General features: G+C 40.2%; 1 protein-coding gene across 1 annotated transcript; it reads right to left on the bottom strand.

Annotated features, from left to right (window-relative positions):
* Positions 1 to 2,837: 2,837 nt before the first annotated feature.
* Positions 2,838 to 25,923, bottom strand: LOC141419765 (uncharacterized). The gene is made up of 15 exons (XM_074063368.1): positions 25,641 to 25,923; positions 21,512 to 21,610; positions 21,337 to 21,420; positions 20,360 to 20,520; positions 19,314 to 19,425; positions 17,206 to 17,295; positions 15,018 to 15,772; positions 13,679 to 13,754; positions 12,337 to 12,445; positions 11,007 to 11,124; positions 8,844 to 8,888; positions 6,673 to 6,775; positions 5,390 to 5,564; positions 3,835 to 3,925; positions 2,838 to 3,149 (listed from the first exon to the last, which is right to left on the bottom strand). Exons 1-13 carry the CDS (start codon positions 25,705 to 25,707, stop codon positions 5,455 to 5,457), a joined length of 1,929 nt encoding a protein of 642 aa, XP_073919469.1. The 5' UTR covers positions 25,708 to 25,923; the 3' UTR covers positions 2,838 to 3,149; positions 3,835 to 3,925; positions 5,390 to 5,454.
* Between the last annotated feature and the right edge of the window lie 1,200 nt (positions 25,924 to 27,123).

Raw genomic sequence — 27,123 nt, forward strand, 5'->3', positions numbered from 1 at the left:
ACAGCCCCCACCTCTTTGGGTTAACTCTAACCCATGACTTGGCAGAATGGCAATATCCACAAGCTACTCTGCTACAATATGTAGATGACCTCCTGCTCTGTGCACCAAATGAGCCTGTCATTTCAGGAGCCACTGAGTCCTTACTAAACTTCTTAGCAGATAGAGGTTATAAAATCTCTAAAGCAAAAGCCCAACTGTGTCAGTCTAGGGTTACATATTTAGATCCTGTCCTGGAGAAAGAAATGAGGTCTCTAGGAGAAGACAGAATCCGTCCAATCCTGACGTTTCCTCTACCTAAAACTCTAAAGCAATTGAGGGCCTTTTTTGGGAGGGGTCACAGGATACTGTAGAATTTGGATCCTGGGCTATGCAGACCTAGCCAGGCCCTTATATGAAATCCTTAAGGAAGCACAGAAGGAAACCCAGCTCTTTATTGAGTGGGATGAGAAGTCAGAAAATGCATTCCACAGGTTAAAAAAGGCTCTTATATAACAGCTCCTGTCCTGAGTCTCCCAGTACAAGAGAACTTTCAATTATATGTCTATGAAAAGGGAGGACTGGCCTTAGGAGTGGTGACTCAACTCTGGGGCATCACTCCCCAGTCAGTAGGTTACTTAAGCAAAGAGTTAGATCAGGTAGCCAAGGGAAGGACAGGATGCCTCAGAGCAATGGCCGCAGTAAGCCTTCTAGTGCTTGTAGCTCAGAAACTTACCCTAAACTTCCCCCTAAAGGGTTTTCCCTCACGGGTTTCTGGGTCCCCCTGCATTCCCCAATATGCAGTCTATCTCTTCTCTTCTCTACAAATAAAATCTTTCCGACCTCTGCTGTTGGAGTCCACCTGTGTTTTCATCCCCAGAGCAGGCTCAAGAACCCTGAGCATCTGAAATTTCTGCACGTGTCATCCGTGCATCATCACCTTGGAGTTGTGAAAAGAACACCCACGTCCACAGTTCCAACAGATGGATCAACAGCATCTGGTGCCAGATTTGGCAAGGAAGAGCTACTAGCTCAGAGGAAGTACTGCTTGAGCCCGGTAGATCAAGATCACTCTGCTTTGCATTCAAATAGCTGCCAGAAGACCAAAGTTTGAAAACTCACACCTGCTTGTCCTAAAAGTGGAATTCTGCCTGGTGGACAACTAGATGAAGAGAGAAATCACTGGATCTGATCAGTATTTATTGAACTTGCTGGTTGCCTGTGTTCACTGCCTGGTTAACAATTGGTGCCACCTTTACACCACCACCAGTGCAGGTTTTACTATTACAATGAAAGCAAAACATGCAGTTTATTTCATAGAGCACACATTTTACAGGGAGCTATCACAGGGCATTTCAACACATGGCATTTGTACAGAATAATACCAGAAATCCATTTTACAAGGAAATGTTGCAGTGAAACTCCCCATATAGTCATCTTAAATAAACAGAAATGTCTTTTTTTTTTAAATGGAGAACAGGAAGGTAAAACAGGTCCCGTCTGGGGGTTGGTAACAGTGGCGGTGGGGCGGAGGATATAAGGAAAGGAGTATGAGGTGTATATGGTGGATATATCATGTACTTATGTGTGAAAATGGAAAAATGAGACCTGTTGAAACTCTTCCAGGAATGGGAGGAGAGGAGATAAAGGAGAATGACGGAGGAGTGAATTCAACTTTGATATATTGTAGAAACGTTTGTAAATGTCACAGTGTACCCCCAGTAGAATAATCAAATGATAAATAATCATACTCAGCATCATCATCATCATAAAATGGAAGAGAGAAAAAACTCATTTTAGGGTGATTGTCTCTGACTTCTTTAGGAAACGGCTAATATATAAAAATAATTTAAAACCTGACACATCCCACCCTACTCGATAACAAGGATACAGATTCTGACGAGCAAAGAATCAGGAGTCACAAAGAATAATTCTCTCCTTTTACTAATCCAAGAGCTGTGAGCAAAAAGAACACTGGCCTGCTTTAAACTATTTGTGGTTCAACACTGAAAGCTCACTGGCATTAGGACAAGGAATGTGCATTCAAGGGTTTTTTTGTCTTGTTCTTAAAACACTATTTCTTTGTTTGTCACCTATAGAACAGTGTGACCAATCACAGGGCTCACTGGGTGAGGCCCATGACTTAGGCAAGTAGAGTCCTTTACACCTCTCAGTCACACATTCAAGTTTCATGGCGTGTCGTATCCTTTGCATGTGTGTACATAGATAGGTATGTGTGTGTACACATGTACATGTGTGTGCAGATATACGTGTGTACATACGTACATGTGTGTACAGCTGTGTGCACTGCTCCTGTCCTCAACTGCAGCCAGTGCCTACAGAAAGACAACCACGTTTAGGTTATATGCTCCAAGCCTGAGTGTATACTGAAGGACAGGTTTGGGGAGTACAAGCAGAAAAAGGTAAACATTTGACATTCAGGGCAATTAAATGTATCCCACAACAACAGCCAAGTACTGTTTTATGTACACAAAAAAGGCATCTATGGTTCAGGTAAACAACAATATGTACTTCAAAAGGAAACACTGATGAGTGTAAAAGATGCCGACTGTTCTAAGGTTACGGTTTCTAGGACCCCCAGCATTTGAAGTATCAATGCTATACACTGACCATGGCAAGATTAAAAATACACTTATCATGGTAAAACTTTACTGTATTATACAGCCTTCAGTGTTTGTATATTGCAAACAATCTGACATAGCTGTTCTCAGCAAGCTGAATTGTTCACACAACTCCAAATGCCAAAGTTGATGTCATTGCTAAACAGAATAAACATTATTTGTAGGATTTCCAATATATACTGAGAGAGGATAATTCCTGCAAAAGGATTCTTTAGGAAACAGGATTGTCACCACTTAACGAAAGCACCCTCGATTCACTCACTCTGATTCACTCACTCCTACACACACAAGAGAGACAATGGTGATTTTTTTCAAGGAAAACAGAAACCTCTTTATTCAAACAAGATGATATGAACAACTTTTGAAGTAGTTGTCAAGGTGACCTTTGGATGTCTTCTTTGTTTCTTTTGTTTTTTGACAGCCATGTTCTTTCTAGGTTCAAGTATGAGGCAGAAAATTCTGAGTCTTTGGCGTGGGGGTTTTATCCAGCAGAAGATGATCAATCTCCCTGGTCCCACGAGGCTTGTATGTCTAATCGGGGGTATAAGAAAAGAAAGATTAATAGAGATGCTGGTGGTCTCTGGCAACTTGGTTCTGGCCTCCCATTGGGGTGGGTCCTAGACCTCTGGCAGCCCTCCAGACTTGGTGACGCCTGGTGCTCTCATAAATGCCCCTGACTTCCTCAACTCCAAAAGGACCCCACGATGCTTCACTTAAGTGAAAAGAGAGCTTCTTAAGGAGAGAAAAACAATGGTCTTATGGTTTTGGAAACACAGAATAAAGGACAAATTCCAAAGATCTCCGTAACCTTCTGCCCATAAGGAACATCTACGTGTTTGTCAGGCCACCAGAGGACAAGGAGCTCAGAGGAATCTGGATTTTGAAAAGGACTTATTTTTTATATCTGGCAGGAAATGTGGGACATAAAAATTAGACTCGAGTCAACTATTCTCCCTAAACTAACTTAATGGAAGAGCCCTCTACATCAGTTTTGTAGACTCACCACGGTCTTCTTCCTCTTCTCCAAAGACTGTATACTGTGATGATGGAATGAGGCCATACCCAAACGGGCTGGAAAATGTTTGTGCCTTATCTTATGGTCTAAAGGTGCCTGAGTACTTTAGCAAGATGCCATGGAATCGTTCACATTGTGTTTGTATGTATCAGGGGTGGACTTTGTGGCAGGTGTTTCAGTGTTGTGACTAATGTCAATTACCTGGCCACACATCCACTCCTGATTTGTGTTGACGCTCATGGTGGATCTGAGAGCAGCTTTTCCAGTTTGGGGTATTCTTTTTGTATGTGATCTGGAAAGAGATAATGTGGTTAGAATTCTAATTACTCCAAAATGAATAGCCATTCGCCATCTTGAGAGACTATCTACTATTTGAGACTGAACTATTGTGGCAAGCAGAAAACAAGGAACAATTGAAATTCAGGGAGCCTCCAGAGAATCTTTCCCAAGATTTGGGAAAATTACTGCCATTATTTTATTGAATATGTTTTCGATGTCATTAGCCTGTGCCTCATTTTCAATGCAAAAATCTTTCATAAAATACTTTCAAACTGAATTCAACAGCAGATTGAAAATATCATACATTATGTGTAAACTGACTTCGCTGCACGACTGAAGGATAGTTCAACATATACAAATCGATAAATGCAATGCAGCATACTAACAGAAGCAAGGACAAGAATCATGCAATCACCTACACAGATATAGAAAAAGCCTCTAATAAAATCAAGCATCCTCTCATGATAAAAATACCTGAAGAAACTAGTAATAGAAGGGTCATACCCAAGCACAATGTGGGATACAGATGACAGGCCTAGAGCCAATATTACACAAAATGCAGAACAACAGAGCATTTCCTGAAAAACCAGGAGCAATTGAGGCTGGCCACAAGCACCACTCTTCCTTCAATGTAGTGTTTGAGTTCTTCACCAGAGTGATAAGGAAAGGGAAAGAAAGAAAGGGAATACAAATAGTGATGCATGGATGACACATGCAGGAATTTCAGGTGCTCAGGGTTCTTGAGCCCGCTCTGAGGAAGAAAGCACAGGTGGACTCCAACAGCAGAGGTCAGGAAGATTTTATTTGTAGAGAAGAGAAGAGAAAGACTGCATATTGGAGAATGCAGGGGAACCCGGAAACCAGTGATCCCATGGGTCAGGTTGGGGATTGGGTTTTATAGCCTTTTTTGGCATTGCCTGGGTCCAGAGATGTCTCTCAGGTGCAGACAGAGATTTCCTGGGAAGGAGAGATTTTCTCCTTCATCACTTATCACCTTATGGGACCTCCTGCAGTCCGTCCTTTAGTCCTTCAATAGGAAAGGAAGAAGTCAAACTATCCTTGTTTGCTGATGATCCTATACTTAAAAGATCCTAAGCCCTCTAGACTCTGAGATCTGATCTGGAATTTCACCAAGGAAGCAAGATGTAAAAATCGTAGCTTTTCTATACACCAACAATGCACTTGTTTGAAAAAGAAGTCAGGAAAACAATCCCATTCACCATAGCCTCAAAAAGAAAAAAATGAGTAGGCATAAGCTTAACCAGAGACTTGTCGAAGACTGCTACAATGAAAACTCTAAAGCAGTGAAGAAATCGTAGAAGGATGTTGGAGGCCATCAGTGTGTTTCTGTTAAATTGAGTGCCTCACAGTGTTTGCTACGTGTGAAGTAAGGGCTCAAGAAATAATACTGCTTAGAATTCTCAGAATGTCAGTTATAACTCTCCTATGTGGATAAATGAGGAGCTGAGTGACTCACCTTGAGGATCCTGTGCTCTTTTGTCTGCTGTCTTTCATATCAGTGTTAAAATAGGCTTTTTTATTCTAGTCGCCCTCACTGGTTGCAGCTTGTAAAACCGCCAGCTTTTGAGGTCTTCTCATGGCATTTTTACAAGGCATCTTGGGTTTGGAAGATGAATTTCTATGTTGGATGCCTGTGGAAGAAAACAAAACAAAATTGAAACTGGAGTTTCAACAATAAATACAAGAAAAAACAAAAGCTGTAATCTGGAGGTGATGTGGGGTGTGGTGGGGGAGGTACAGGTACCTGTTGAGGCAGGAAGTACTAGGCCGGCAGGACTCTGGGGATCCAGGCCCATATACTTGAGCTGTGGCCCCATGCTGCCCTGTACACACACTTACCTGGGCCTCAATACACAAAGTGACCATCTTTAAGAAACTGTCCTCTCTCTTTTGCTGGGAAAGACTGATGGCCAGAGGGCAGGGCTGCTTCTTACTTCTTGCTCCTGCCCGACTGCTGCCTAGCCAGTCATGACTCTGAGCTTGGTCTCCCCTCAAACGCTCCTTACTACCTTCACCTCTCCTCATAGGCCCAGACTCAGGGGCTCCTGCCACTGTGTTCCCACTGTATTTTGACTGACCTTCTTTTAACTTTTTAATCTTGTGACACTATGACTGTTGGCCCACATGTCTGTCTCCCCACTGGCTATGGGTCCTTGATGATGAAGGCTGTGGCTTTTCATCCCCCAGCATTTGTACAACACCTGACTTACCTGTTCAACATCTGCTGATGGGATGAAGATGGATGAACTGTGTTTTCTCAAAGGCAATTGCCTCTACTATAAAGTGCTTCCTACTCACACGGAGTCAACAATACGTTTTAGAGGGCACTCATGCCATGACCCAACTGCAATTTCCTTAATGAGACTACACCTGTAGTCAATCATGGATGCTTTCTGAGACTCTGAGCTATGAAAAGCCAGCAATCCCTACATTCAACTGAGAAAAAGCTGCCACCAACAGTCTGTTAGCATGATGTATAAAATAACAGCAGCTGCTGCTGATATTTGAGAGTTTCCTACATGTCAGACACTATTCTTATCCATCAGTCAGATTTAGCTCACTGAAATCTCATGACAACATTAGCTTCCCCTTCTGCAGATGGTAAAGTAAAGCTAAGCACAGAGAGGTTAAGTGACCTGCCCCAAGCCACAAAGCTCAGAAGTGGAGGAGCTTTGAATATGAGCCTAGGCAGTCCAGTTCCTAAATGATGGCTAACAGAACCATTGGTGGCAAGCACACCTGATGCAGACAGTTCATCAAGGGGGTCTTCATCACCCTCTATTTCATCCTCATCGTCAGCCTCATCCTCTTCAGATGTGTCCTTGTCAGATGTTTCTGAAGCCTGTGTTTAAAAATGAAAATCGTGATTATATCTAATATTTAATCATCCTGCCTTAGAATTCAAGGAGGTCAAAGTTGAAGACTGGACTGATGGTAGCTGGGCGTGGTGGCACCTGCCTGTGATCTCAGCACTTGGGATGCTGAGGCAGGGTGACCTCAAGTTGAAGGCCAGCCTTGGCTACTTAGTGAGTTCCAGGCCAGCTTGAGCTACACAAAGAGATCCTGTCTCACAAAACAAAAGCAAAGATTGGTTTGATGGCTGACTTTTGGCATTTCAAATAAAAGGTAAAAAAATCAAATATTTGTAACTGGCTCCAAGAACCTACATACAGGGGACAGGGGCAGGTCACCCTACTTCTGTCTTTCAGCTAAGACATTCAAGAATGAAAAATTTCCCTGACCAAGGGCCTTCAGCTTTGGACCGCCAATTTGTCTTCTGCCTGCTTGGAATCCTAATTAAAGCCAGGGTGGGACCAGTCAGTGAAGAGCTAAAAAGTTCTTTGGCTGTTGCTTGAGGCCAAACTTTTTGAGCCAATGTCTTAAGTGAACTGTTTAATATTGGTGGTACTGGGGTTTGAACGCAGGGCTTCACACTTGCTAGGCAGGTACTTTATGGCTTGAGCCACTCCACCAGCCCTTTCTCGTGTTGGATAATTTTGTGATAGGGTCTGTTGAACTATTTGCTGGGGCTGTCTTTGAACTATGATCCTCCTGATCTCTGCCTCCTGAGAAGCTAGGTTTATAGGAGCCATCTCTGCTTCGCAAGTTGAATGAACTTTTTTTAAGCATACATGTGATATTTACATATGTGCTTACAACACATCTCAGATTTACCTCCTCCATCATTCTCCCTCTTCCCCCTTCTCTCCTTTCTTAGAACAATTTCAACAGGTTTCATTATTTTATTTTCATATATGAATACAAAATACATTCATCGTATGCTTTTTCTTTTGGTGGGACTGAGGCTTGAACTCAGGGCTTTGTGCTTGCAAGTCAGGTGCCCTACCACTTGAGTCACGCCTCCAGTCGCAAATGAACTTTGACATGGTGACTCCCAGCACTTTTCAGAAATCACATTCTGATTCTACATTCTCATGCTCCTTTAGAAATAGTAGGAATGATGAGAACTTGGCAATTGTAAACAGGCAGAATATCAGGTTTTTTTTCTTTTTGGTGGTCCTGGGGGGTTTGAACTCAGGGCTTTGTGCTTGCTAGGCAGGTGCTCTACCCACTTGAGCCACACCCCTGGCCCCAGAAAATCAGTTCTGTAATATAAAATAGAAAGAGTACAGAATCCAGAGAAAACACTTCTTGAATGCATGTGCTCCATCAAAAGACATGGTGTTGGGCAAAACAATTAATTATGAAACAGACCCCCAAAGCATTTGCCATAAACGAACAAGGGTACATTGGGGCTCATTAAAATGAAGAACTCCTGGATCATCACAAGATATTAAGAGAGTGAGGCTAACTATAATATGGGAGAAGATCCCTGTACCACAGATATACAAAGGACTCATAACTAGAGTGGGTAAAACACACACACACACACACACACACACCTCTAAAAGGCAGGTGACAAAATAGGCAAATGGACAAGTGACTTGAAAAGACATGTCACCAAAGTAGATCTCTAAATGGCCAGTAAGCATGAGAAAGGCCCTTGACTTTGCTAGTCATCAGAAAATGTTAATAAATGCAAAAGCATTAGCACCAGGAGCTTCTAAGCGGCATAAGATGATAATAAAACAAGCCACAAGTTGAGTGAAGATATGTCCAACACACGACCAAAACAGAGCATTATCAAGAACATGCAAAGAACTATAAGAAAGTTAGAAAAAGAAAAACCAACTCAAATGTTTTGGGCAAAAAGACCTAAGCAAGCATTTCACTGGAGAGAAACACGAAAGTGAGCTAGAGACAGGAAAACACGCTCAAACCTTTTAACGACCAGGGAAATGCGAATGCACTTTATTTTATTATCACCAGATTGGCAAAAGTGAAAAAGTTAGCAACAATGTGAAGCAAGAAGAATTCTTGCACACTGGTGGTCGGAGTGTGGAGATTACCTTCCCATCTGTCTCTCTCGTCCGCTTCATGATTTTCTTAAGTGTCTATTTAAAGGGAAATAAAAATTCAAACATGAAAAGAGGTTAAAACTCAGTAGCACTCGAGCAGTTGATTATCTCCATTTTGCAAAGGTGGACAATGTTTGAAATGGCTCCAAAACCACAGATTTAAACAATGAAAGACCTGGGGCAACAGCTGGGTTTCTCCTTCCAGTCCAGGTTTCAACTATAAGATGCTGTGAATGGCAGCAGCTGTGCTTGCTATGACACCACAAACACCCAAAATGACAACTTCTCACTCCTATTTTCATACACATGAAAATTTATTACTTAGACTAAGCACATATTTTTGCAAACCAAGCAGAGATTTCAATAGGATCTTAGTCTTAGACCATTCCGGAAGCTGACATTAAGGAAACTATGGTGCCTCAACGGTGCTACCCAGTGAAGATTTTGACACTAAAAAGAGAAGACGGGGCAGCGGAGGGAAAAGGAGGCAGGTGAAGAAGGTGGTGGTTCCCTGGCCATCTCAGCAACAGGAAGGCATGAGGCACCTCACTTGGGCCAGGTCTCCCAGATTAGTCACATCAATTACACAAAATGTGGCCCTACCTTACACATCCCCTGCGCCCCCTCCACCAGAGGCCTTCACTTCTTTCGAACATAGAAGTTGCAAATTCCAGTCTACTTTAGAAGAAACTCTAACTTTCAACAACCCCTACCAGACTGGAGGTACTCTGTTCAAAGAAGCACTGTTCCCAAAGGTTTGACATGTTGAGGCACTGCTGTAATAACCACTAAGAGTCCATGAGGAGAGGAATGGTCAATTCTGTGTAGAAGTCAGCTCCTTGATAAGAGAATATAGTAGAACAGTCAGGGGCTAATAACACACATCTGCTTTGTGTTTTTCAAAAACATGTTCTGTTATCTTGTGCTCAACATTGTTCAACACAATGACCCCAAGACAGTGAGTGAGTAGCTTTTTTCTTTCTAATCTTTCTTGCAAATTTTGTAACATGATTCTTTCATGTCCCTTCTTGTGTTTCTCCACAGCTTCCTGATTTTTTATTTTGGTATCCCCTTTCTAGGAAATTTATGTAAAAATATTTTTAAAACATTTTTATTAGTGTAAGTTAATTATGCAAAAGGACCCCATTGTGATACTTAGAACGTGTGTGTAATGTATTGTGGTCAAAATCACCTCATGTATATTACAGTCTTAGTCACCTTCCCTCCTCCCTTCTCCTTTTTAATAGTTTTTAGTGGGTTTCATTTAATCTCAGTATATCTGAGTGACATCAGAGAACATTAGTTTAAAAAGTTAAATAGTGATAATATTTTGATTGAGGATTCCTATATATACAATATATGTATCATAGTCGAGGATTATCAGTTTTTAAAGCATTAGTTAAAATGTAAAGACTGAGGTTAAGTTTTAACTGGAAGCTTCCAGTTGTCATGGTTATCATTATGCATATTAGACCACCTTTCTTTAAATGTAAATGATTATAGAACTATCCCTTTACAAGGCAACAGGATCCAAAATTCTTCCATTTCTCAAAAGCTCAGAGGAGTTGTAAAGGTTACTTCCTGAAGTGTGTACAACCACTTATCAAACTTTCCTGTAAGCAGTTTGATGAATGATACGTGAAAACTGAGAAAATAAATTGAGCTACGGGAATAATTCAAAATGAGTATAGTCTGAACTCAGCTTGGGGATTTATTTATCCAGAGGTTTGGATTTAGAAGGGTGAGCCATTCCTGGTGGTCAATTTGATAAGGCATTTGTAATATCTCACTTTCTCTCCTGTTGGGGGAGGCAAAGTATAATTGAACGCCCTGTGTGGCATCACAGAATGCACAATGGGGAAAACTGACCTGGGACATTTAGTCTGTGTAAGCAATTAGGATTTTAAACTATAGGACTACTAATCTATAATCTGCTGCTTTCTGCTTTTGTGTGTTGCCCCTGAGAAACACTTCAGAACTTTGCCAAGGGTGGCTGAAATTGACCTGCAGTGGTATTGGGTAACAGTGAGACTGTAAGGTAAAGATGCAGCCATGAATGCTACATGTGCTCAAAGACACCAATTGCTGCTTTGGGTTTCAATTGAACTTTATTTGCTGGTTCTTATCCACTGTTAGTATGTCAAACCAGCAAACCTGGGGAAATCCGTGATCATCTTCTGGCTGGAATTCTTTATTCATTTTTAAACCTTGTTCTTGAAATCCATCTTCATCTTGTACTTCTGCTGGTTCTTCATCTGCCATGTCTTCTTTCCTAGTAACACCAAGAGCGTATAGAGAAATTAGTATTTACTTTAGTCACACACACACACGCGCGCACACACACACACACACACACACACACACACACAGCATGCAGCAGTATGTGAATGTTTATAGCGAAATTGCTTGTGTGTACTAACATAACTTATACCGATTCACTACATTGTCTGTGTTGTTACTATATAGGACTAATTCATCCTTTTTAAGTAGGGGAAACTATGCATGGGAATGTAAAGAGATTTCTACCAAGTACTGGACTACTTTGCACCGTCAAAAACACATACATGGACACACATGCAAGAGAGAAATAATCAGTCCTTATCTGTTTTACAGTCAGATTCCCTCAGCATCTCACACCCAATCTCACCCGGGGAAGACATGGGTAACTTAGATGTGGGTCTAACGGTGCTCGAGGAAATGAGTGATAGTTTTCCAGTTGTAATTTCTTGCTATTCTAAACATCCTCTTTTCTCCAAGCCCACATAAAGTGTATGGGAAGTAAAGGGTTGTATTTTAAAGAACGCTTAATACTTGAAAATAAAGTCAGTACTACAGGTGTTTCTTGCAGGCAGTCAACAGAGAATGACATTATAGCGCCCAAGACAAAATAGGCCTCAAGACAGAAGAGCCTTTCTTTCAAGTTTAAATGCACATAGCTGGCTGTACATGACATTTGCTGACCATACAATGTCATTCCAGCAGTGACTCACTGGCCTGATGAGATTCAGGTGTCATGAAGGTCACTGGAATGCACCCAAGGTAAAACATGAGTAAGTATAATTTTCAGGGTTACAAATCCTGAACTTACACTTTTTAAAAAAAGTAAAGTAAGGGGCTGACCCCAGTTAATGCGAACAGAAATGTGTGGTCACTCAGGTGCTATTGCTGAGAGACAGACCCCTGGACGTCATTTCAATCTCTCTATGCCTTCTCCTAGAACATGTACATTATTGGCACATGTACAAAAACTAAAAGAACACGTATGGAGGACTCAGGGTCCTCTTTGGTCGGCCACTTACAAAGGCTTTAAATGCTGCCTATACTTTCCTTACTTGTCTAGAAGGCAATGAGAGATTCTGATCCTCACTGAAAAAAAACCAAGTTGCTCTTGGAGAATTTGCAACCTGAGAGAAAATTTTCAAAATTTGGGCTACAATAAAATAAAGTGTTACAGCATAAAAAGGATGATTTTGTACGTACTGACCTAGATTCCATTTTGTCACGCGGTTTGTCTTCTTTCTTGTCTTCTTCTTCATGAGTGACATGGTGATTTTTGGTCAAAACTTTGGGGGCTTCTTCCAGCCTTGAGGTTCCTAATGAGCATTTATTATAAGATCATGTTTAAATAAACACATGTGTTTATTTAAGCACCAACTGATAATAAATAAACATGTGAAACAGTTTAAATAAACATGTGATAGTTATTTTAGGGAACTTACTGTCTCTCAGTCCAACAAGGAAGTACAACACAGCTGAAAACATTAAAAAACCAAATGATGCATAGGCCAAAATTTATAAATCACACGCCAACCCCCGATGACAGAATTAACATTTTGTTTCTTTGAAACAAGATCTCGTTCCAAAATGCAACAAGGATGGCCATTTTGAGATAGCTGAATCAAATGATTATATCAGAAAAATGATTAAGATATACTGAATATAGGGGAAGCCAAGGGTATACCAAGTCCAAATGAAGAATAAAAGCCCTACTCAACTAAACAAAACATAACTGGCATACATGTGAAGACTTGTGCATGCTTTTTAGTACTGTTTAGCGGAACTCTGACAACAGCATATACATTTGGTTATCATAAAGTGGTCAGATGTAGGTAACAAAAGAAACCAACACTATCAGGAAAATAAGGTGAAGACATGGAGGCACATTATAATATTTTAGTCTAGGTAACTGATTTCTTTGTTTTAATTAAATAATGTGTGACAATGAAAATTTTAAGACACATCAAGAATGAATAGTTTGTAATAAAATCATTTGTGACAAAGAATTCAAGGTGGAATTCCTTAAAAAAGTAAAATTCCCCAGGAGGTTTGAATTTAAGTAGTGTCTATAGGTGTAAGGATACATGTGATAGGCAAACTAGGGAAAAAAAAAAGCAATGTGACACTTTCGGGAACTTACATCCAGCACACACCAAGGCACACCACATGTTATGGCCTATATATGGAAACTGACTTACATCTTCAAACCTGTTCATCCATGATAAGCTAGCTGTGCTCTCTGCAAGAACCATGCAATACTGGAAATGGAAAGGCCCACGGGGATTACCTAGACAAACCCTCTCATCCAACCTGTGCTTTTTCTAGCAGTTCCCAAAACGGATTTTCCAAAAGCAAAGGGGTAGGTGAGTAAGCAGTTCAGACAAGGGCAAGCAAGTAGAAAAGAAACAGTCCAGTGGACCAGTGAGTTGTTCAATTCTCTTTATCTGAAATAAAGATCATTCCCTAAAGTCCTCTCAGTTGGGAAATGAAATGAAGCTGACCATTCCCGAAGTACCTTAAGATCTTCTGTGTTGCTAAAATAAGCTTACCTTCACAGATCCTGTTTTTGGACATCACCCTCAGATTTACTCGTAGACGCTGTTCTTCTCTTCTTTCTGATGGAACCTAATGCATTTGGCACAAATACAGTACATTGGACAGGTGTTATTTTGTACGACAGAGAAGTATGTGCTGGTATTGATGGTAAAACTGGAATAGGTGATGACGAATGGTTCCTTTGACTCTGTTTGCTGAGAAAAAGTACCAAATGTGTGCTAATTTATTTTAAATATATGATTTCATAAAATATGTTTTGATACTATGAGGTAATGACATTATTGTAATGTGGGCATTTTTATAATAGACAAAATAAATACGCATAGTATTTATTTCCCTTATGAGACACTGATATGAAATGTGTCTTGGGAAAGCACCTACCAGGAATTAGTTGCAAATGGGCTACTTACGTAGTATATACTGGAGAGGGTGAACGCCACCCACGGGCAGATGATGGCCATCTATAACAAGGTATGTGTGATGATGGACGCTTTTTGATTACAGGGTTTGAAATCTGTGTTTTCGGTTCTGGTTTCTGAGCAGATTGGTGCAATAAGGTAAGACATTACTAGCAATTATTTTGCTGTAGCTAGCTTTCTTTTGGGGAGAAAAATATTCTGCATAAAAGACAATTATAGCCAGGTGCCAGTGGCTCACGCCTGTAATCCTAGCTACTCAAAAGGCAGAGATCACGAGGATCATGGTTTGAAGCCAGCCTGGGCAAATAGTTTGGAGACCCTACTCAAAAGACCCTTCACAAAAATAGGGCTGGTGGAGTGGCTCAAGGTGAAGGCCCTCAGTTCAAGCCCCAGTACCATACATAAAAAAATTTTACTTCCTTAAACCCCCAATTTCCCTTTAGTGCATGAAAAACAAGTACAAAGATACTTTCTTCTAGACTAAGAAGTTATATCACACAATTCCAGTACAGAACAGAAACAATTAATTTAAAGGAAATCTTTTACTTCAAAACCTAATTCAACTTCTGAATCTTAATTAAGGGTTAGAACATTTCTCAAAAACTTTTTCCTCAAGAATTTAGAAACAGTTCACATAAGCTGTTATGTTTTCTATCTTCTACTAAAAGTTTACTAATATTACCTAATATTTCATCTCTGGGGTGAAATGCTGGTACAACAAACTTCAGAGAAGTTTTAATTAGCTGAAGTAATTTATTAATTGGAGTGCAGAATGCCACAAACAATAAGTTACTTATGTTATAAAATCTGACCTGGCTAAAATGCATATATGTTACTAGGAAATGTGTCACTACAAGGCACCTGACAAACCTCTGGAGACTTGTTTTGGCCTATGATACACATTCATGCTCACCTTGCATGGCATGTCTACACTTGTCTGTGATGCCACATCTACAATCACTTTAGGAGGTGTTATGCTATCCTTAGATGGTCCTTTCATACTTGCGTCTGATGATCTTCCAGCTTTTCCCTCAAGATGAGCTTCCAAGTTCTCTTCTACATTAACTTCGGGTAGGACTTCCACACTGGTCTCATCCGCATTTGTCTCAGTGGACGCTTCCATGCTAGCTGGGTCTATGCCAACTTCAGGAGATATAGCCATGCTGGTCTCAGGGGAGGTGTCCAAACTCACCACTGGTGATGCCTCCACACTCACCAATGGGGATGATTCCACGCTCAAAGGCAATGAGTCTAAGCTTAACACAGGGGATTCCATGCTAGCCATGGGAGTAGTAGCTATGCTCACCATGGGGTGTACAGCAGGTTGCACATCTGTATTCCCCTGAGGAGGCATTTCCACATTCTCCTTGGGGGTCACTTCTATGTTCATTTTGGGGGCTGCCTCCACGTTCACCTGGGGGGGCACCTCCACGATCACTTCAGGTGGCACTTCTGACTGCTTAGATGGTATTGCCATGCTAGCTTTGGGGGATATGCTCATATTTGCTTCAAGAGGGGTGTCTGCTTTCTCCAGGGGAGTCATATCTAACTTTGTGTGAAGATTCATTTTGACTCCTAACATAGAAAGCACGGTGGAAGTCTTCAATTCATCACTGCTGTGGCTACGAATTGGCACTTGTATATAACGAAGGACATGATTGCTGATGACTGTAATTGAATGAGAACAGAGGAAAATTCCATAAAGTCAGAAATTTCACAAGATAAAAACAATATACCATGACAGTATAAGACAGGAACAGAGAAAAGAGACTATTAGCAAATCACAGGAATTACATACAACACAGGAAGTATTCAGTGAAAATGCATCACAGACACAGTACAGAACCAGAAGCAACACCAAAAACAGAGTTGCTGCCAGGCACCAGTGGCTCACACCTGTCACCTTAGCTACTTGGGAGGCTGAGATCAGGAAGACCACAGTTTCAGGCCATTTGAGACTCCATCTCAATGAAAAAAATGCTGAGTGTGGTGCCATGTGTGTGTCATCCCAGATATGGCAGAAAGTGTAAAAGCAGAGAACAGAAGGATTGTGGTTCAAGCCAGCCTGGGCAAAAAATAAGACCCTGTCTCAAGAATAACCAGAGGAAAAAGGTCTGGAGGTGAGGCTCAAGCAATAGAGTGTGCCTAGCAAAAGTGATGATCAGAGTTCAACCTCAATACTGCCAAAAATGGAAAAAAATGAATTTTGTTGTAAATATTTTGCTCCAGTAAGTCTATCATGTTTACGAAGAGCCCTCTGACAATGGCATTTGTTCTAATAGGAATTAACCTGAATCGATTAAGCAGAGTGTCTTCTGGTAAGTGAATGGCTCAGTATGAAACAAAAGCAAGGAAACACATGTAAATGGGTAGTACTAGGGAAAAGGTGTTGAAAAGAAATTACTTTAAACAAACACTTTAGTGTGCTAAAGTCAGCCATGACTGTATTTGAGGGACTGTCTATGGGATGAGGGGGATGGGGGAAGAGGGAAAGAGAAAGGTAGGGGGAACAATGCTGAAGTACATTCTCTTTAGTGATGAAGGTGGCACAAGTCAACTTACTGAAAGCTGTTGAAAAACAGAGGGGATTGGAGATGTGGGGGAATAAAAATTCAAGCAGTGAAAACAAGAAAAAGATCATAGAGGCAAAAGAGTGAAGCTTTCTCCAAAGTGTGGCCACATAACACTTTTAAGCCACCACTTAAGATATGTACTTAGATAATATATTCATGTGTGAAATACCACAACGAAAAGCCTTTAAACAATGAATACACACTTAAAAAACGAAGGACAGGAATGTAAAACAGGTCCTATGCAGAGGTAGGTATTAATGGGGGAGGGGCGAGCGAACATAGGGGTGAAGGACGGTGAATATGGTCGAAGTACTTTGTATATGTGTATGAACATAAGAATGAAGCCTGTTGAAATTGTCTTAAGAAGGGAGTGGCAGGATTTGGGAGAATAATGGAGGAAGGAGGTAGATCTAACCAAGATATATGGTAAGCATATACGGTATATAGTGTCACAATAAAACCTCCCTGTACAACTAATTATATGCTAATAAACATGCTTAAAAATGAATTGTACTGAGAAATAATCACCTGGCTTGTTCACATACTGGTTGTCACCATGAGAGCGCTCTCTTCTGTCCTTTCTATTCAGAGATGAGCTTCTTTTAAGTTCTCTTTTTCCTAAAGATTAAATCAAAGGAGTATTACTTTTCTTTTCAAAAATGACTTAAATATATTATTTCGGGAGTCAGCTACTCATTTTATCAAACATTTTTAATCTTCTCTACCCCTGCTTGTAAGAATTTATTTAACTTCAAGAGATTACAGAGATCTTGTGTACCCCCAAACTTAAAATTACTTTACTCCATTTTCTGAAAAGGAAAAAAGTTAGAAAATGGTAAAAATTCAGAGGGAAAATGTCTGATATTATCTGACAACACCAGAGTTCCCATGTTAGCACTACACAACAAGCCATTGTGTCTAATACTAAAAGTAATTTATAATTAGTCATAACTATTTTTAAACAAACATGAGCATTAGCATTTGATACTGATGTCACAACTTATGCAATCCAACCACTCATAAGGGAAACAGCCTGCTTCATGTAGACACTTTTCCATTTTACTTGGCATATTCTAGCTTTGATGCTGAGGAATATCTGTTTAAAAGAGAATTTCTCTTCCGGGGACTTGTAAATTAAAATACATTGTGATGACTTGGAATTGCTCCTTCAGTGCAATTTAAGTAATTGCTACCTTCAAAGTCATCACCTGTCCCTTCTGCTTACATGTCTCATTAATATGGCAAGTAGACACATTAATGAAACCACACTACTGTTGACTCAGTATATTAAATCTTTGTTAGTTCCTGAAGGTAATGAGATAGTAAAACATAGTCAACTCTTGTGGAACAATTGAGATATATTAAAATGAAAGCACATATATATGATATTGTAATTAATATTACCTGATTTTTCTAAAGGATTTAGTTGGTGAATAATAAATTAATTTTTGCTGTATGACAACTAAGGTGCTAGGAAAAATCTCCTTAACATTAACTCTGAATGAATCCAATGCTTTGGGAAAGCATAGTGAGGATGGAGTGGTAAAAGGATCAGCTGCTCTCAGACAAGTACAAGAGAAAATGTGTTGCACTCAGACTGGCAACAAAATAAAAAACCCTTCAAGCTCATTGTTAAAACTGTAGGAGTCTTAAGAGAACAAACAGCAATGTAAATTTGAACAAAACAAAAGTTCTTTTTGCCCCAGAAATCCTTTTCAAGATATGACAACTATAAAATACTTTTAGACTCTCTTTTACTTGGATAACCACAGCTACAATTAATTACACTTTAAATGGTATCACCCAGTATCATTTATTGCAGTAGAGTTTTATAGCTGTCAGCATTGCTCAAAACATGCCAACGTATCTAATAATGTAAAACATACATTTTAAAATTCAACCTGTTACTACGCTTTTTCAATTCACAAGGCACAAAAGTGGTATTTGCTTTGTATTTACTTACTGATTTTTGAAGACAGAGTTTTACTCTGTTGCCTAACTAGCCCCAAACTCCTGGGGGCTCAAGTGATCATTCCTTTCAAACTACACAAATTTAACTTGTGTTCTATGAAAATGTGTAGAATTATGTTCAGGTACAGGGAAATTTCTATTGCGACAATAGTAAAGAAGGTAGACAGTTTATTTTTTTTTTCAGAAAATATACAGGAGAGCCAGGTGTGTTGGTGCACACTTGTAATCCCAGCTACTTGGGAGGTGGAGGCAAGAAGATCAAGAGTTTAAGACCAGCCTATACAAAGTATTAGTGAGACCTTATCCTAAAAACAAAACAATAAAGGGGACAAGGGCTGTGGCTCAAGTGGTAAAGTACTTGTCTAGCAAGTGCAAGGTCCTTGGTTCAATCTCTAGTACCTCAAAAAATATGCATTGGATAAGCTGTGTAACTATTTGGCATCTTTATGGTGATTATAAATTTAAGATTTAGGGTATCCTGAGTTAAAATCTATTATAAAATCTTACCTTTTTCTTCTGCATTGGCATATGACATAGCTAAATATAAATTTACTGTGTATTGCATTTTTGTTTAGTGTATACAGATGAAAACCTTCCTGAAAATGCAAGCCAATGTTTAAATATGAACACTAATGAACTTAAAATTTAGCAATCATATTATTTACCATTTTTATTTTCAGTGTTCTCAGTAGAACCGTCCCATGAACATCTCTTTGATCGCTGATCAAAACGAGTACTCCATTGCATAGTACGCGAAACAGCAGCTCTATATTTCTCCTTTGAAAAATAAATGCCAATACTTTTAATATATTCATTATATTGGTTACCATAAGTTTTCCAGTTCAGACAACATGCCCCTCGCCAAACTTCTTTATCAAGTACAAGTTTTTGTGTGTCAGTCAGTCACTCCCAGATCTATTTAGGGACACTTAAGATTAACTGGACTAGACAGAGAGAATGGCATCACAGAGAGCATGCCAGATTCAGAAGAAATCAAGCATATTCAGAGTAAAGGAGTGGAATGACCTACAAGAGAAAAACGTAGTGTCAAAAAGAGAAAATCATACAGAATAGCCAGATGCCAAGAATAAATAACACAAGAAACTGAAGGGACACAGAAGAGAAAAAAAAGGACATAATGAAGCCACTGCCTCATAATAGCATGCCCAAGATACCAAAGAAAAGAAAAAAGAGGGAGAAAAAGGCAGCAATAGTGCCACAAAACAAGAGAGTGAATGCTAACTATGTCAGGAAAGGGACTGGCAGGAACAGAAGGGACAGGGGAAGGGAGGGAGAGCTAGACAGGACAGCAAGTGCTCTGACAATTAGAGGTGGAAGAAAATCAGATGGGACAAGTCAGGGAAGGGAGGCAGTGGGATCTGCCCTTAGCCTCTAGGCAATGGGACAGCAATGTATGCTTTTTGGTGGCAGAGAGAACAGCTCAGAGCAAACCCTAGACCAAAGGCATCCTGTGAGCTACATCCTGAAGGTAGACAGGGCTCTGTTTCTGGAAGGCAGTTAGGTGGGTCTATGTTCCTGGACCTTACCAGGACAGGGCGAGTGCCTCTAATGCTGAGGGGAAGGAAACAAAGACAGGAAGTATCAAGATTGTCTCCTTTCCAAAGGGCCAGGAAAGGCGGACAAGGGCTAAGAAAAAAGTATTTCAGATACAGGCAATGCAGTGAGACAGACAGGCTGCAGAAGTACGCACTGTTTCAGCTTCTAAATTCTGTTTTCTCTTTTCTGAAGATAGTCTCCTTCGCTCATCCTTTTCTTTTTGCTCTTTTATCTTCCGTTGTTTTTCTTCCAGTTGCTTTTCAAACTGAAGTTTTGCTTTCCGTTCCTTCTCAAGGAGTTGCATCTCTTTATTGGCTGAAATATTCCAAATACATTTTCAAGGTGTAGAACCAAGAAAATATTTAAGTTTTACACATTATACACGTAGAAGGAACAGGTTATTTTATCTCATTCTCTTTCTTAAAACAATACAGTCTATGCTAGTAACTAAAGATTAATTATGTAAGTAAACACAGGTGGCCACCACAGAACCATTTTTCACTAGGTATTCATTTAACTCTGAAGAACTATAGTGTCCAAGCCAGATGACCTTCATTCTGGCCAAACTAAAATTCCAAATTAACAAGAAATGTTTTCTTTCATGTAAAATTTTGCTGACTTCAGATCAAGTCAAACTCCACCAGATTAATATGCTATATTTTAAAATACAGGCTTAAAAAACACATGGCCAGAATATATGTTTTGCTTCCTTCTATTAGGAAACTACTTTCACAATCCTCATCTATAGGGACAGTATTAAGCACGCAGATTTTATATTAATGAAGGTAGTAGTATACCCAATCATGGAAGTACATGTTTTCCTATATTCAAATTTTTCCTGAAGAAAACCTGGAGATTATCTACGCAGTTGTAAAATACTCTTCCAATACAGTACTCTCTGTCTTTCTCCTCAATCAAAACAAAGATTATTTATATTCCATTTGAAAAAGTTTGAGCACTAGGAAAAGCAAGGGAAACCAATTCAGAAATGTTTACATAAAGTTCATTCATTTTGATTTAAAGGAAAACATCTAATATATACCTTCTAAAATATACCCAAACACTGTATACACGTGAGTAAATGTAAAACAATAAACTAAAAAAAATGGACAAAACACAAACAAAATATACCTTCCTCTTGTCGTTTTCTTTCTTGTCTACGTTCTTTTGCTAATCTTTGCTTCATGTCGTTTTTAAGAACAGAGCTATCGGTTACTACAAAGAGAATATAGTTAGATGTTAATACGATATCGAATTTTAAAGATACAACAATTTGACATCAATCGAAGCATTACAGAAATTATACCCATTGGTTTAAAAGCTGGTCTTGCATTATGAGATTGAGTAGCTAAGGAGCTAATGCGACTTTGACGTTTTTCTTCTGCGTCAGTTTGAGACACAGCAACTGGAATACAGGAAGATAAGGAAAGGCATTAGATGTTAAGAATACAAACTGCTAACCCAAGGGGTAGGCAAACCACAGCCAAATGTGTCCTGATAATAAAGGATTGGATCACTTCTATAAGGTAACATCATGACTACTTAATCTGAGTCAACAAAAAAGACATACTGAGTACCTGTGATGCTCAGCAATGCTTTCATGAGGAACTAAAAGTGCTTACTGTGGAAGTGCCAAGGTATTTGTGCTCACAAAGACAAGTAGAGTTGTTAATAGCAGTGGCAGCACAAACTTGTGGATGAGTAGATACTTTCACCAAGCTGGCAAGGAATTAGAAAGAAGTTAAGTTTCACCCTAATTTGGGAATTTAGAAGATAAGAAATTAAGAATTTATGGATCCAAATTTGGAAACAAAGCATTAACAGCGAGGTCCTCAGAGACTGGGTCCAATTTTAAGTACTACATTTATAAATCACCTAAATCGGGGGCATAGGAAGCCCAAATTTGGTTCATGATTCCCATCATAACTACTTCTCAGGTTATTTCTATTTAATAAAACCGTTAAATAATCTGGTAAAATTGTACATTTTGAGAGACACTGTCTTTATGGTCAGCTAAATTGTGTCAAATACACACTCCTGTCCTTCATACTTCTAAGCAGGAGAACTAAATGCGCACACGAAACTGCCAGTAGTTGAAGTAGTAAGAAAGCTGACAAGAGTCTAATCTTCAAATTTAGCTGGGTCATAACTTATCTGAGCTGTTAGACCCCTGAGAACAAAAAATATCATTTCTCTCTTTTGAAATGGTGATCTCCATGGCAACAATTGTAATGTCACTTTCAAGCTTACACTGTAAAATAAGTCCCAGATAGCTTTTCTCAGTGGCCACTAACATCTCAGGCTTCATTAGTTCTCTGCCGCACAAGCACACATTTCCTTAATTATTTTAACTACCTATCATAACCGTTAATTTAGTTTTTCTTAATATGTGGTAACCAGACTTGTGTGCAATAGCATAGGGGCGTATCTCCTATGCTCTTAAACAAGGATAAAACAGATTTTTCAGTGTTCTTCTCCAGGCCCTTCCCAGAGATGCCCAGGATTGTGAGGCATTTTAGATGCAGCCATACATGGAATTAAGGAGTTCAATTAAAGAGTTAAGAACTCTCATGTGCATTATCCTGTAGTTTTTCTTACATTTCCCTAAAATGTGCTCTACTAATCTTACACATCACTTTTATTGAACTTTATCATTTTTCTGCCTGTTTACAAGAGATGTGTGTTAGCACTTTGTATAGTTTATATTTGTTTGCTTGACATTTTTCTACCTAGAATGGTCACATGTCCAAATACTGGTTCTCCTTCCATCTTCACTGTGCATCAGAATGGAACTTTTGGAGGGCTGCGGATATAGCTCAGTTGGGGAAGTGCACACTTAGCATACTCCAGCCAAGGCCCAGTTCAATCCTCAGCACCACAAAAAGAAGAAACAGAGAAAAGAAAAGGCATAGCCTTGCTAATGGTTTTAAAGCAATGAGAAAACTGAAGCTAAACCTATCTTTCTCAGATCACATAGGTAGCAAGTAGTGGCACCACATCTTAGTTGTACAATAAAAAGCAACTTGAGTTGAGATAGTAAAGCATTAAGAAAGAAACTAATAGGAAAACAAAGAAATATGCAATCGGGAAACCACAAAAATAGGTGAGTTCATGGAATTTTGTCTAAAATAACAACAAAGTCACAAGGCTGACAGATACTTCCAGAAGACCTCTCAGCATGTCTTTGGAATTGATAATAAAAACTGGGGACAATTTTCTACCACTTCCAGCTATCTACAATGAGTGACCACTTGGAAAGAATATATATAGCTGTCCATTACAGTAGACATGCAACTTGGAAAGAATATTCAGCTGGCCATTACAGTAGACCTTCCACTTGTAGAAGCTGTTCAAGATTTTCTAACCTTACAGGTTCTCCAGCTCTAAACTCTATGAGAATCTGGCTGTCAATCTCAGTAGCTTTCCCTGCATGTGTACAAGGTATTTTTTACATAATTTATTCTAGACTGAGAAATCATGTGTGAATTTAGAAAAACAAGAAGGGAAAGGTGACAAGTCAATAGCAAACTTTCTTATGCTCATCTGGTTGAAATACTCAAAGTGTATTTTAAAACAATTCTGGCTAGGCACTGGTGGTTCACGCCTGCAATCCTAGCCACTCAGGAGGCAGATATCAGGAGGATCATGGTTCGAAATCAGCCCGGGGAAATAGTTTGTGAGACCCTATCTTGAAAAAAATCTATCACAAAAAACGGCTGGTGGAGTGGCTCAAGGTATAGGCCCTGAGTTCAAGCCTCAGTACTGAAAAAAAAGTTCTGTATAAAAATATGAAAAAACGTGTTTGTTGAAAGAAGCCTATTTCTTTGGAATTCCTTTTCTTTTCTTTTTTTTTTTTGGCAGCACTGGAGTTCGAACTCAGGGCCTCAGGGCCTCACCCTTGCTAGGCAGGTGTTCTATCACTTCAGTCACTCCACCAGCACATTTCTTTGGTATGCTACAACCAGTGCACAGGAAACATAACTAAACATATCCATACATTTATATCACGAATATATCTAATGTATATATTAATGCATATGCATATAAATGGACACTGTTTTAACTCATCAGCCAGGATCTCCACAGGAGATGAAACTGACCTAGTAAAGGTTGTCTTCTTGACCCCTTCAGGAAAATGCTGAGACCATGAGGGCAGTTTTAATCAAGATGGAGTTCTGTTCCAGTCTAACATGGGATATTTTCAATTCTGAATGTAGAAGGAGAGGCAAGAATGTAAAGGAGGGTTTTGAGTTAAGCCTTTTTTTGTTTTGCATGGCTTTTATGTTTTTATTTTGAAATGCTGTAAATTCAAGAGTACAGGTTAATTTCAATCACTGAAATAAACTAAGATCAGAAGGTCTTAGGTATTAACAAAGAATACAACAATTTATTGCAAACTCTATCTCTCTAGATGAATAAGCTACAAGCAGGAGTACTGATTTTCCCCTATGGAACCGTTTGTTTGCTTCTGACACCTTCTTTGGAGAACTGATTCCTATTTTTAGTAACATATGGCCACCCAATCTCAGTGAATCTAAACTACCTTGTCAATTACACATGCAAAAGTCCCTAAGGATTTCAACAGAAGTCAATAGAAATCATGTATTCTAGTGCATAGGTGGGAGAGAGAGTCTTCAAAGCAGGCTACAATCTTCCTTACTTGGGCAAGAAATACTTCCTTGCCCAGGTGTCCAGCGCAATCTCCTAAAGGAAGGGCTGCAAACTTTGATACGATTAACGAGATTTTTTGGTGGGGGCTGGGGGGTACTCTGGCGATGAGACGTGTGGAAGAGAAAGCACTCTGAAGTGCTGATTCTCCTTTAGTTCAACCTAGGGCCTGCAAGATGACCCAAGGAAGGTGACATCTTGGGGGAAGTCAAGTGCTACAGCATGCTAATCAGGAGATCAGCACAGAGCCAAGTTTCATGTCACCTTTCAAAGCATCCCCATCCCCTGCTCCATCCTCCCTGAACCTTGACAAGGAGGGTGCAGCGTCCCGTCCCAGGTTGGGGCAAACCTCAAACTTTCCAATCCTGGAAGCTCCGCCGTGGCGCGCGGTATCCCGGGCAGCAGAACGTCCGTTGCCCTTTAACAGCTGGCGTGACTCGGGGCCACACGCGGGGCCCCGAGTTCCAGCCCCGCCCGCGGGGGTTCGCCCGTTGGCATCGGCAGTTTGGCCGTTGGCACGGACAGTTTGGCCACCGGCATCGGCGGTTTGGCCGTTGGAAGCGCTGGCCGGCCGTTTCCCCTCCCGCCCCCTCCCAACCTCCCCACTGTCCCATCCCAGGACAATCCCGCGGGATGAGGGAGGACCAAGGCGACTCCAGAGAAAAGTTTTCTGACGCCGGCCATGCTGCTCCAGCTGGCCCGGGGGCAGTGGGAACCCCGCCTCCCTCGAAGGCCCAAGTCCCCTCGGGAGCCGCAGGCCCACTTACCCATTCGTTCCTGTGTACCCCGCAAGGATGAGCTGCCGTTGGCGCTGGCGACAGCGCGGTCCGCCATCTTCACAGCCAGGCTGGGAACCACCACCGGTGGCTCTGGGGCCGCACCGCGCTGGGGCCGCAGCAGCCGGGACCCGGGAGGTCCGGGCAGGAACCCCGGGGGACGGGGCGGGGCGGGGCCCAAAGAGCCACCGCTCCGCCTTGGGACCCTCAGTCGAGGCAGAGCGACTCTTAGCAGGCCCAGTCGCTGCCCCGGCTGGCCAGCGACTGACTGAAGAAACTCTTACCTGCCACGCTCTAGCCCTGTTGCGCGTTCCGGGCGCCAGCCAATCAGCAGCCTGCTTGCCCATGCTCCGGTTTCCCCTTTCTCACCTCTCCCTAGCAACACAGTCACATTCCAGCCTTCGCCATCCATTCCTCAGTTCAGGGGCACTTATCTATTTATCTATCTATTTAGTTATTTATTTATCCTGCTAAGTCTGTAGTAAGTCTGCTGGGGACTCTAAGCACCTCACAGCAACCTATCTCCCTTCCATTCTCTCTCTGGGCCTCTCCCCCACAGCTTCGGCTTTTCTTTATGTAGTGTTTCAAAGACAGCAGACTTCTTCTTCTGAGATTAAGAGTATATCCACCATCATCTGTATTGAAAACACAATATTCTTAGTTAAGTAGTATCAATATTTTAATAGCCAATGTTTAGTTAATACTTATAAATTGCTGTTAAAATATTTTGGTACTAAGAATAAGGTATTTGTCAAAACTGACTGATTTAAAAGTATGTTTTATCATAAAATTCAAATACTTATGTTTGTGTAATTCAAAAGTAAGTTTGTAAAACTCAGAAAAGTACTCAAAAATACTCAGTTTGTATTGGTGTGAAAGAGGTGTGGGGAGAACTGGAGAGTAAAGTAGGAGTTAAACCTTGTAATTTAATTATAGTTAAAGTCCAGGTAAGGTGAAAACAGTTAAGTATTGGGAGAAACAGAATTAAGCATTCTTTATGTAAGTGTCGTGTCAAACAATCTTTTTTTAAAACATCCTACTGACAAAACCCCAAATACACAAGCCTACACCCAAATATCATCCAAAACTCAAGGAGATTTCCATTAGAAGTCTGAACTGTCAGTATAATGTGAAAACAGACTTACACTTTTTACAATTTATACAATAATACTAATTGACTTAAGTTCTGTTAACTTTTAAGAGCATTTAAGAAATATATGCTAAATAATGAAAAATAATTTTTATAACTAGAAACATATTTATATTCCAATTTCCTAGGAAGATTATATTCTCATATATGGCAGAATATTAATTGGCAACTTTCATTGTCTTCAACTCTGTAATTCTACTTTAGAAAATTACATCCACTGAATTATAAATTTGATTATGAAAACAGCTAAATATTTGACACAAATTCCCTTAAAAATTAGATATAATGTTTAACAGTGGTTACAAGTAAAAGTTTCAAATAATT

The sequence above is a fragment of the Castor canadensis genome, chromosome X (genome assembly GCF_047511655.1).
Source record: "Castor canadensis chromosome X, mCasCan1.hap1v2, whole genome shotgun sequence".
Lineage (NCBI taxonomy): Eukaryota > Metazoa > Chordata > Mammalia > Rodentia > Castoridae > Castor > Castor canadensis.

Bases quoted from the DNA above. Each gene is read 5' to 3' on its own strand.
- LOC141419765 (XM_074063368.1), bottom strand. From the start codon at position 25,707: ATGGCGGACCGCGCTGTCGCCAGCGCCAACGGCAGCTCATCCTTGCGG. The intron at 21,611-25,640 runs GTAAGTGGGCCT...CCTGTATTCCAG, and splicing joins GGGTACACAGGAACGAATGG to TTGCTGTGTCTCAAACTGAC. The intron at 20,521-21,336 runs GTATATTTTGTT...GGAATATTTCAG, and splicing joins AAGAAAACGACAAGAGGAAG to CCAATAAAGAGATGCAACTC.